This window comes from Amblyomma mixtum, chromosome 4 (assembly GCF_055824585.1).
Source record: "Amblyomma mixtum isolate Tamu chromosome 4, ASM5582458v1, whole genome shotgun sequence".
Classification (NCBI taxonomy): Eukaryota; Metazoa; Arthropoda; class Arachnida; order Ixodida; family Ixodidae; genus Amblyomma; species Amblyomma mixtum.
Window position 1 is genome coordinate 50,851,456 of NC_143015.1, and position 12,189 is coordinate 50,863,644.

The 12,189-nt window shown below is 43.9% G+C and overlaps 1 protein-coding gene across 1 annotated transcript; it reads left to right on the plus strand.

Moving 5' to 3' along the window:
• The first annotated feature begins 1,746 nt into the window (after positions 1-1,746).
• LOC149346473 (uncharacterized) lies at positions 1,747-11,922 on the plus strand. Its single transcript, XM_089585400.1, has 5 exons — positions 1,747-1,818; positions 2,655-2,833; positions 3,795-3,865; positions 9,126-9,212; positions 11,801-11,922. Exons 1-5 carry the CDS (start codon positions 1,747-1,749, stop codon positions 11,920-11,922), a joined length of 531 nt encoding a protein of 176 aa, XP_089441526.1.
• Positions 11,923-12,189: the final 267 nt, after the last annotated feature.

Genomic DNA, 12,189 nt, shown 5'->3' on the forward strand with positions numbered 1-12,189 from the left:
ACTATACAACGCGATCAGGGACAAAAAGTGGAGGTTGACACGAAAGCTCTACTTTGCAATTGTGAATGCCTGAACAACCTACCAAATTGCTAGAGACGAGCCTGCTGAATATTTCTCCTTTCATAGGAACGCTAGTCGTCATTACTTACGCCTTGACATGCAGCAACTAGCGGTTCCCAGACACTCATGCTCAATCGTGTCTGATGCTTCTTTGAAAATAGAATAACAACTGCAGCGCCAGTATAGCTAGAAAATATTCATGAGGGCCGCCAGCAAGAAGTGTAAAACCACGGACACATCAACAAAACTCTCACCATCAAGTGCAACTGGAATGACGTAGGCACATGTGCGATGGGAAGGACCAAGCGTGGTATAAAAAGTAAATTTGTGTGACATTGGAACAAAATAAATAATCATGACGAAATTCCAGTAGCCTGGTTTTTTCTCTATAAGGGAGCATCACGTGCTAAAAACAGACCTCCCCCCCCCCTAGATTTTTCCTGGTCCCTGATGAGTTATACTTGCCCCCATTTGCTACTCAAGTCTAGGCCTCACCTTCCTATGGTCAATACATTTCTTTTTGTCGAGAGCCTGCACAATGTGCACGATTCCACTCCGTGAGCACGATATGAAGACTGAGTTTGAGCCTCGAGATTTGGGACCTGCAATGTTCATTTCAGGTCATCGCGTTTTCGAAAGAAACTACTAATGACCGGTTAGTTATCAGTATTAGTAACATTAAATACGTTGTTCTCATATTTTTTAAAGCTAACCAATGCTTTTTTTACAACTGAAATGGTTGTTAAAGATGAACTCCGTGTACTTAAAATGAATTTGCGCATTCTTGCGATTTTCCAAATATCTCGTTACTAGTAAACCGCCTTCATAGTATATCTTCCTGCTCTTTCTTTTGTTCTGGCCAGAATTCGTATCGTAAAATGAATACTTATTACAGACGCCCGGCTGAACTTTTGGGTTAGACCGGTCGCTCTTTCCTAAAAGGAGACTGAGGAAACGCGTAATGACTGCCATCATTAAGCTCTATGATTTCCCTTCACTGTACAGGATATATTTATGCTGTTCTACACCGTCAGTAATGACACTACATTTTAGTGCCAAGAATCCCGCACTCAGATTCGATAAGTGGTTTCGTACTAATTCGACATCAGTTGGCCTGAAGTCTCATCCGCTACACAAGAAATCGTGCCTCGCAGGTATGTTCTGCCTGGCCGGCAATACATCTGTATTGCCAAAGCAATAGCTAAAAAAAACATGAAATCTAACGTAATATTTTCTATTTTAGGAGCTTTATCATTAATAACTTGCGCTTACGCAGCTGCTTTCTATCTAGTGAAAACCCTTGCACGGACGTGCAGACGTTTCCAGTGTACAATGGCTTGATGCGCCGGCTGCTGCTAGAGTTAACGACATTGAAAGGATGTTTATCCAGGCAAAATCGAATAGCATTGGGTATTTATTCTGTTCCCTTGCGGAAATCACCGCTGGTTTTAGGTGCTGCGGTCAATCCCCGCAACATGTCATCATAAAGAGACAAGAGTGATTAAGCTGTTGTGTGTCCATACGGTTCGGCAGTATGTATATATATATATATATATATATATATATATATATATATATATATATATATATATATATATATATATATATATATATATATATATATATATATATATATACAACGGTCAATGCAGAGAGAAGAGCAGCCATAGCCCCTGCTTTCCCGAAATGGCTCCTCAGTTTACCTCAGTTGTGCTCCTCGCCTTTGTTGCATCGGCTGCCATCGGAGAGGAGATATCAGTGAGTATGGACTCTTCAAAGGGTACGAGTTGACGCTCAAGACATTTGAACAATTTGTCAAAGGTGTTAGTCTTTGTTGTTACATTCTAAAGTCATATTATACTGCTGATTCAGGTGCGCGGTCTCTTATTCCGTGGCACAATGATGCATGCCAGCGCAAACTGCGACGAACACCAAAAACCAATGAATGAAACCAGGCAAAACTTTCAATGGGACTAGATCTCCACTACACGTTTTCTCATGCTGTAACTATCCTTCATTTAGCCTTCTCTGGGTATGCTACTGTGGATCGCAACATTTTTAATGAGCATCTACTTTGAATGGCGATAGACTTTTATGGGATACGGCTACTCGAGTATCTAAAAACAGTTATCCTTTTCAAGTAATTATCTCGCACGAGATAACTTCTTATAAATATTTTCAGTTTTGTCCTAACTTTCGAATGTTACAGTGGGCAATACCGACATCCGCCTTGATGTTACAGTCAATGCCATGATACGAGCTTTGCCTTGTGTGCGGGTGTTTTAATTTCAAAACACTACTTTAGTAGAAGCTTAAACTTCAACGTTACCTAAGAAATAACTGATGCTTTGTCACCTCATCCAGTTATTTAACATTGGAGCTGCATACTTTTTTAAACCTTAAACAATTTGTGGCCACCTGTGGGGTCACGGTTCAATTCTAGAATTGCATTGTTTTTTTCCGTTTATGATTGGGGAGTCTGAAGTTAGCGTGAATACAACTCTTTCCGTTGAACTTACTGCCGCACTTGTGTGAAATGTTCCTGGCGGGAAAGATGCAAGGAAACGCTTGACTTTTACCACTTCGTTTTCTAGGAGCAGAATACTGCCCTTCTGTTGGACGTGGTTGAACTTCTGGACAACGATGTTGCACTCTACAGTTCAGTTGACGATCCTAGAGAGAAATGCTTGACCTGCACTCGAGTGGCTTATGAACCGGAAGACCTATTCTCCATTTTCGTTTATCATTATAAAGGCCACCGCGGGAAGCCAGGGTACGTTCGACAGTTATTGATATATCTTACTACTTTTGTGTGACACGCAATTGGCAGTCGCCTAAATGCATGAATATGAAAAGAACCTAAAAAGCATATTGCAGAGGCATACAGCATTCATAAGAAAAGAGAGGTGAGAATCCGAAGATACGCAGCCAACCAAAGCAACAAGCACCATGTGAAAGAGAAAATTCGCAACTAAATCAAACTGATAAGATTGGTGATCAAATTTTAAGCTTTTATTCTTGACGAGGAGCACTTTTATACTGCTGGATATTTTAGATTCCACCCCAGGTGCGTTGAAGGAGGCCGCTGCTGTCCAAATGCTGACATCAGCTTTGCTCTAATTTTTGCCTTCGTGAGACAGCATACTATGCGCTGTGTTGCGAAATACTTCAAAGCATCCTTGCTAAATAAATACCTTCATGGTTAACTCCTACTCAAGAAATCCCACTCCCTGCTTCATAATTTAAAGTGCAGTTCTTCGACGCGGGAGTGGCTTGGCTTTCTTTGATTTAGTGCAGGCGATGAAGCGTTATAAGTGAAAAAGATATTCATGCCGTCATAAAACATAACATGCTTCTACATCCAGCTTAAAAGTGTGTCCGAACTATGTCTAGTCATAGTGAGACATTTTTCTAGTTGGTAACAATTGCGCAAACCTCCTGATGAAAAAACAAATTGTGAAAAGCAGGCACTGAAAAGCCGAAGTAGAAGAAAACGTCGAAACATGGCCGGAGCTGCTTGTAGTAAATGAAGTGCACTTATTTCGTGAGCTACTTTTGCATCGCAGAGTGAAAGATGACGGTGTGGAAAAGATCTTGCAAAATATTTGCGCAGCTATTTGTTCTTGGCAGGCCTCTTGGAGAGTTCGTGGCGGTTGACTCCTGCTACGCTTTTCGTTGGAAAGGTGTGATAGTAGTTTATTTTACTACAATGCCGTGTTTATTGCTTTCTTTAGATATGACGTGAGCTACTGTCAGAACCTTACTACGACAGAATCTTTGAAGTTTGGTTTTGCCCCTTGCAAAGGTGAGTTTTTATTTCGCGGGCCCTCAGCAATTCTGATTCCTATTGAGAGACTTGCAACACATTTTGGTGCAAAATTTGCTTTTACTGTAGTGTTTGAATTTTGCGGGGTGCATTCTTGAGCATGAAATTGGCACCAATGATGCTCTTCTTTCTATTGATTATTGTGCACCAGCGGTTGAAACCTTTAGAGCGTTTGACTACAGTTTGATCCTCTTTGCACTCTGTAAGCACTATAACATGTTTCTTATATTCGAACAATGTGTTCACTAGTGACTAGCCAGGACAGCAGCTCGGGCATGTTGGTTACTCATTTGTGCCGGAACAGCGCTAAACACCGGGACAAGAGACAAGCGCTGCCTTTCTGTAACGCGGGACCAATCCCGCCATTGGCGCCAGTCAGTGAATTGATGCAGGCGAAGGCAGTCCCTGTAGAGTTGGGCTTGATGGTTCCACTCTGATTTAAGAATCTTCCTCTATTCGCGCTTGTCTCTCGTCCCGGTGTTTTGCGCTTCTCTGTCAAAAACTAGTGATTAGCTTCGTCAGTTCACGTGAAACGCGCAGACGTTCGGACAGCAACTCGGTTTTTCAGCTGATTATGCTGAGGGCTCGTTATTTAAATTCATGTTTTAAAGTAACGGTCAAAATATTTAAGAATATAAAGTCATGTTTCTACGGCAGCACGTGCTCGGAACACGTCCTATTTCAGCTGAAACAAGAGATGATAGAGGACAAAAATATTTTTTCAGGTAATGACTCTCAAGTTAGTGTTATGCCCCTCAAGATAAAAGTATGCAACAGCGGTATCTTATTCGTACTCACCTATGGAGCCGAAACATAGAGGCTAACAAACTGGGTTCAGCTTAAGTTAAGGACAACGCAGCGAGCTATGAAGAGAAAAATGATGTGTAACGTTAAGAGATCGGAAGCGGGCGCAGTGGGTGATGGAAAAAAACGCGGGTTAATGACATCCTGGTCAAAATCAAGAGGAACAAATGGGCTTGGGCAGGGCATGTAATGCGAAGTCAGGATAACCGCTGGTCCTTCAGGGTAACGGAACGAATTCCATGAGAAGACAAGCGTAGCAGGGGGCGACAGAAAAGTAGGTGGGTGGATGAGATTAAGAAGTTGGCGGGAATATGATGGCTGCAACTGGCGAAGGACAGGGTTAATTGCAGAGACGTGGGAGAGGCATTTGCCCTGCAGTGAGCGTAGTCAGGCTAATCATGATGATGATGGTGTACTGCTTTATGCTTTGATTGAACCGTATCATACATGCTTGTAACTGAAGTTGCCAGACCCCCCTTATCTCTAATAATTTTTTCGACCTTTCTACATCCAGGAAGGCAAATCTAGACGTTCACTGAGCAGCATCGTTCAGCAAGCCATATCTTCCAATCATATTAGAGTTTGTACACTCTATTTCACAGATGTTTCAGTTTCCAGGAAGAATTGGAAAAAACGGCACAATTGTTTCAGTCTTTATTCTAGAACTGTGCGCTACCACTTTTTTCTATATTTGTGCTTTTTCCCTATCATCAATTCATTGTTGATGCCTGAGCGTCTCCATCATCATCACCGTTATCATCATGAGGCTGACTACGCAGCATATTAATAGAGCATATTAATTTTATTATAATACATTTTAATATATTTATTATAATTATTGTATTCTGAACTTAATTTTAATATTAATTTTCATACATTATTATTATTACAGCATAATAATCTTCAGACCCACTGTAAACGTATTCCCTAGCCATTTCTAGCATCTGTCTGCCAAACGTAAACTGCTGTCCCCTTTTGAGACGGTTTAACTTTGCTTTCATTTACTGCATATTGATTTTCAGACCCACCAATCTGGTGCGCCTCAATAGACCTTATGCGAAATGCACTGCCATCTAGCGGTTGCCGCGCGCGATCCGCCATGTTGGGAGATAGCCGCCGGATTCAAAGCACATACTGGTACACGCTCATCGCGCGCGCTAGAGTTTCACCGTCCTCAAGATGCCCACATATTGCTTAGTGCCTTGCTGTACGCAGAAGGGTCACAAAGACGCCCAGGGAAGAGAGGCAAGAGCGCTTGATTTGAGCGCATTTCTATTTTTGGAGTGCGATCCACGACATCCGCGCACAAATGTTGCAGAACCGTCGCTATTTGTGGAGACATCGCGCCACACATTTCGTTATCGCCATGTAGCAAATGAAATTAGAAATAAGTTTTGTAGACACGAAGAAAATACTACAAAAAAGCTTTCTCCTGCGATTGCCCTTGAAGTGCTGTTATTATCGGCCTCCCAAGAGTAATCGTGATCAGCTGTTCAGTGGTACGGGTCGCGTTTTGTGAGAACCGTCGCTCCTTGCGTTTTCCGCCCCAGCGGTTACACGCGTTATTTTTTAGTGCGAATATTTGTTTCGACGGAAACACTAGCAAGGGTCAAGTGCCCGTGGCACGGAACGTTTGCCCTCTGTAAGTCAGTCAATCGTTTCTGTTAGACCAACGAAAGGTGCCTACTTTGTGGAGCGACGGCTTGTATGCATTTAGCGATTTCACTTAACCGGCCGGTTTCCACGAAACCGCGTGTTGTGTAAAAAAAAAAGGACCGTAAGGGAAGCCACTCAAGCGGTACCATAGTTTCAATTAGTAGCGGGAATGCATAACGCGTGTAGAATCCTCCAGAAAGCTCAGTGCACAACTGCTTTCTCCTCATGGTAAAACCATAGACACTGCTGCATTCACGGGCTACGTTTTTAAAGGCGGTAGTCCAAAAATGGTAAACACTTGTGTAGTGGGGTAGTGCGGGTACCTAGTGGTCCATGTGCCCGGTAATAAAAATAAATTGTTTTCTCTCTCTGTCTAGGGCACTAGGGCAAACTAGGGGCTCTAAGGCACTAGAGCACTAGGGCAAACAAAAAAATGCTGTATGAACTTTTCAAGGAAAATGAAAGGCGTCGCATGTTGACAGGCTACTTTTTTCGACACTACCAACATGAGCTTGAAGTTTACTATCGTTTGCTTTCGGCGCCGACGCAACACACAGAAAACGCTACCACAACAACAGCAATTCAAGCGGCACGCCCGTTCGCAAAAAGTGTCGAACCAAATAAAAGCTGACTCAACTAGACCGAAATGCGCACATTTTTAGCCGTAAACAAAAATTACACTTGCTTCGTACATTTCTTGGTGTTCAGCGTCGGCAAACTGACGTAGGACTCCGTGAAAAACTTGTAGCTCCGTACCCGGTGGCGTTTGGAAAGTGTTTTGGACGCGTAGTAAGTGTCTGCGAAGTCATTTGGAAACTAGGGCAGCAGAAACAGGTCGACTGACCATTCAGCCATGCTTATAGGCTCAAGTGACAGGAAATAAGATTTTCGACCCAGCACAGCAGTAAGGAAGCTAACGCGGGGCACGCCTATATCCAGAGAGCAGAGGCGGAACGAGCCTCAGTCATCCTCCAACATGGCGGCTTTCCACTGGTTCTTCTTTTCTCCGATAGATGGCAGCAATTTTGCATAAGGCCTATTGTCACTTTTTATAGTACGTATCCTGTGTCACTTAGCTGAACAATTTCATCAGCCAATCGCATATTACGAGGATGTCCTTCATTCACTTTTTTTTGCCGCCGCGGTGGCCCGGGGGTGTGGCGCTCGACTGCTGGCCCGAAAGACGCGGGTTCAATCCTGGCCACGGTGATCGAATTTGGATGGAGGCTAGATTCGAGAGGGTCGTGCACAATACAATGTCAGTGCACGTTAAAGAACCCAAGGGGGTCGTAATTTTCGGAGCCCTTCACTACGGCGTCCCTCAAAGCCATAGTCGCTTTGAGACGTTAAACCCCGTCAACCGGCCAAACATCCATTTAAACAGCCTGTGAAAAACATTCCCGAAATCGCGGCTCGCTGCAAGACACCCTTCATTTTATTATTGAAATTTTATTGCTTACTTTACAGAGGGCAGTAGCAGCTGCGCAATCGTTCTAGATATCTTCGCGGACTTTTACAGAAGGCCATTTCAAGCTCTGATTCTTCAATGCCTTCATGACTGCTGCCCATTCGACTGAATCAGATGGTTTCTCGTAATCTATGAAGGCAATAGGTCGGGGTTTGCTTTATTCCGCCCATTTGTCTACCACCTGATTGATAATGCGAATGTGGTCTGCTGTCGAGCATTCTTTACGAAAGCCATACTAATCAATTGGTTTATTGAAATTGATGATTGTAGCGACTGTATTAACTATTAGCTTACTAAGTCCATATAGGCAACAGACAGTCAGCTGACCAGGCTTCATTTTTTTTGCGTAAGCAATACTGCGCGAGGTTTCGAGCCGTCGCGTAGCTGCCAGTGGTGGCCACGGTTGACCTTTAGCCGTAGCGAGGTCAAACAGAAGGAGAGCCGTTGCCACAGCAACCGTTTCAGCCGCGCTCCACCAGGCTCAACGCTGCTTACGGAAGTGCCCGGTTTAACCAGAGCTAAACCTCAGCTAATGTTTCCAGGTCCTTGACTTTTCCTTTCACTTCTTTCGCATTATAGTTCTTTTTTACTGAATATTCTTCGACTGCGACACTTTTGTATTCTAATTTGTACGTATGGTGACTTCTTTCGCGCGGCCTCTACCTCACCCCGTTTTCTTTTGAGCTTGCGCTACTCCTTTTTCTGCATTTTTCTTCATTTCATTCGTGCCCAAATCTTTTTTGTTTTCTTCGCTGCTCAGTTCTCAACAGTTAAAAAAAAGCAGTGTTTTTTTTTCGATTGGGGGGGTGGGGGATTGCACATTCATTATGACAACGAATGATGGTTTGTTTCCACATTGACATTTCGTGTGCTGAAAGAGGAGAGGCAAAGCCAGTGTGCGGCAATTAATTCGAAAATAGGGCTGATTACATGCGTAGCTTGTTCAAATAGCAGTTACCCTAGGCTGGTCATCTCACACTATGAAGGGAGATTCACTATTCATGGTTTTTATTGCATCTTTTTATTGCGGTTATGAGGCCATCTGCGCAGGACTAAGGCAGAAATCCTTGTGCTGAAACAGTTTCCCCGCCGAATTGAGCTTAACGACGTTTGCTTTAATTCACTGGACTCCATTGACAGGGCTCTGACCTCCTGCTGGCTCATGAAACACATGAATTCAAAAAATCAAATTAAAAAACTACAAATACCGCAACAATTTGCACACAAAACACCTTCTGTATAATCTCTTTGGTGAAGTGTCCCGAACTTTTGCACGTAAGCCATAGCAGTGAACATTTCTCTGCCTTTCAGATGGTGCAATTACTACTACTGCCCAAGGTTACTATTACGACGGAAAGACCTGCTATCTAGGGCGATTCCCACTTTCCGGCGGCGATCGTAAGTCACATGAAACGAATCGAAGGGCAGATCCCCAACTGCACCATTCAAAGCTCATTTTTTGATTGTTTTGCGGTTGACCGATGCTGGCAGTAGTGTCGCGCTAATGCGACATTAAGATCCTGAATATAAATGAGTAATGGAGTGAAGCTTTTTACCTTCATAACGCTCTTTCCAATAACCCGTAGAAGGACATGGAATTCTCAAAGGATTAACCAAAAGGAATTCCTAGATAAAAGAAAAGCTAACAACATAAAGTCTTTAAAACTGACTCTGGTAATGAATCCATGTAAAGAGAAAGAACATCCAGAAAGCTAGAGAAATTATCTGGGAGAAGAACGCAGTATGGAGGTCTGCATAGAGGAAGGTTCTAAGAGATTTAAATCTGAGGGGGCAAAATGATCTTTAAACTGATTTAATGTATTATAGAGGTTTTGGGGAGCAAATTAATAGCCTATCAAGCGCTACTTATTCCGTAAAGAGACGGACCAGTGCCCTTAATCGTTCACAGCCTACGCTTGCCGCGGCCATTCTGAACAGTCAACTGCGCCACCTGATGGGAACAAATCGGTTGCGAGATGAACAAAGCGATTTTCTCGCGGCATTATATGCAGTGGCCACACACAGAGAACTTCCGCTAATGTTCTGTCACAGCAGTTCCTACTGTAATCTGGATAGGGGGTACGCAACAGTAGAGATTGCTAATCTGCAGTGCATCCGTCTTCCACGCAGTTTGTTAAATTGATATTGTTAGAGCGGACGTTAGGCTACGACCACGACGTCAAAACGAAATTGGTCGTCACTACAAAACTCCACATGGGTGAACAAGCTTCCCCAAAATATCTTCCAATCCAAATCAAAGCTGCCCGACTGGCTGAGAATGCCGCCAGGGTCGAGGGCTTCTGTGCTGCACCTAATCTGACATCCTGAACCCTGGGGCCCTACTCCAGGCTTTAGGCGCTGTCTAGTCTTTTCGGCAAATAATTTTCGTCTCTCTCTCTTCAATCCCGGCGGAAAGCGCAAAAAGAAGGCATACTACGGAAAGATAACCAGTGACTCGTCGTGGCGGCGGCATTCGGCATCCGCCGGATCTGGGGGCGCCCGGAATACGCGAGAGTGGCAAGAGATTGCGCGCTCGATCTCTTTGGCTCTGAATTCTCATTGTATTGAGGACAAAAGCTTAGGTGAAGCCATCGGTGAGGCGCTTGCGCTCTTAGCTGCATGAAGAAAGTGCCCCGAAGGTTATTTGACTTCGTGAAGGATACTCGCAGATTTTGGCCGACGGCAGGCCAATAGTAATGAAGGGCGCAGCGGCGTTGCCTTCGGGCCACGTTTGCGCGTGCCCAGATGGCGGCCAACTAGGCAGAGGGAGCCCTCAGGTACGGTATGAAAAAAGTAACACAAACTCTTTTCTCTTTTCCTGAGTTCTTTCCTTCATGTGTGCCTCAGTCGCAACAATAATCCGTTATAAATTTTTCCAGCTTAGAACGGCTATGTGTACTCGTATGCTTGGGCACAAAAGTAGTTCATATGGGTGGAATCTCTTCGGCTTGCAAGAGCATATTTGCCTCCAAGACAGCACGCGCTGGCTTTCATGTCGTCGTTACTCTGGGACCCTACTGCTTTCTTCGTTACAGCGTCTTTCATTTTAATGAGCCTGACTATATAAAGCACCATCATATAAATGTCTTAACAATCTAACAAACTCTCTGCCACGGTAACATGGATTGAGGCTGCCAGCGGCCAACATATTCAAGGAATATCCTGCATATCTCGGTATTCCTAGCACGTATAACTGTCCTACAGTTTAACTGACAGCTAGAATAGAAGTGCGCCCTACAGCATTTTCCCTGTTAATCACCGTCACCGCATAGAGTGAAATTCAGATGCGGCAAAGACTTCAATTGGTTGACTGTACTGGAATTTTGATATTCACCACGTTCATCTTTCTGAGGTATTGTTCCGTGGATCCGCCGAGGTGGCTCAGTGGTTACGGCGCTCGGCTGCTGACCCGAAAGACGCGAGTTCGATTCCAGCCGCGGCGGTTGAATTTCTTTGGGGGAGAAATTCTGGAGGCCCGTGTACTGTGCGATGTCAGTGCACGGTATAAAGAACCCCAGGTGGTCGAAATTTCCGCAGTCCTTCACTACGGCGTCTCTCATAGCCTAAGTTGCTTTGGGACGTTAAAATTCAGAAACCAAACCTAAACCAAGCCGTTTGATGGAAACTTACGCAGACAATAATTTCTCCTTTGAAGCTTTTTTTTTCTTTCCTGCATAACACAACGCGTTCAGAATACTCATGACGTTGTACTGGAGACCAGGATATGCTCTGCTGACAAACCTCTCCACGGCAACCATGTCGCACTTTATGTTACTGGCTGCTTGTTCGCAACAGCCATTCAGCGACCTCACAGGAATAAGCTTTGTATTATAAACGCTTGCGCAAAAATGTCTAGAAGGACGTAAAGAGATTCTTTCTTTTTACAGTAACACCAACTTGCTTCTTGCGTTTTACATTTGTGTTGTCAAAAAATAAGCTGACCTCAACTGTGAGCGATTGAAGGTATTTTATTTTGCTTTCCACAGATTGCCTGCTGTGGGTAAAGCGAGAATTCAAGGATTCTGTTCCAAAAGAATGCGTGGACGCTTTCAAAAAGTACTGTGGGCCCCAGAAGTACGTCCTTTATAAAAAGAGGCGGTGTTCGTGAGTTCTATTGTCTCTGTGCAAACCTGCCTCACTCTATGGTCGACTAAAAGATGTGACGCACTTCTTTTTGAATATGCGAAATAAACATCTTGAGACAGGACAGCGACTTCCATCCCTTTTTTCTGTTTTGTTATGTCAGTGCATATTTTTTACAGCTCCGGAGAGTAAGACACGTAACCAGGTGCCTGTTAGTACCTGTAATGCTTAGAAAAAGTAAGTAATTTAGAATTCTTGAGTCATCAGGAATCATCAGCAGCCAAACCACGCG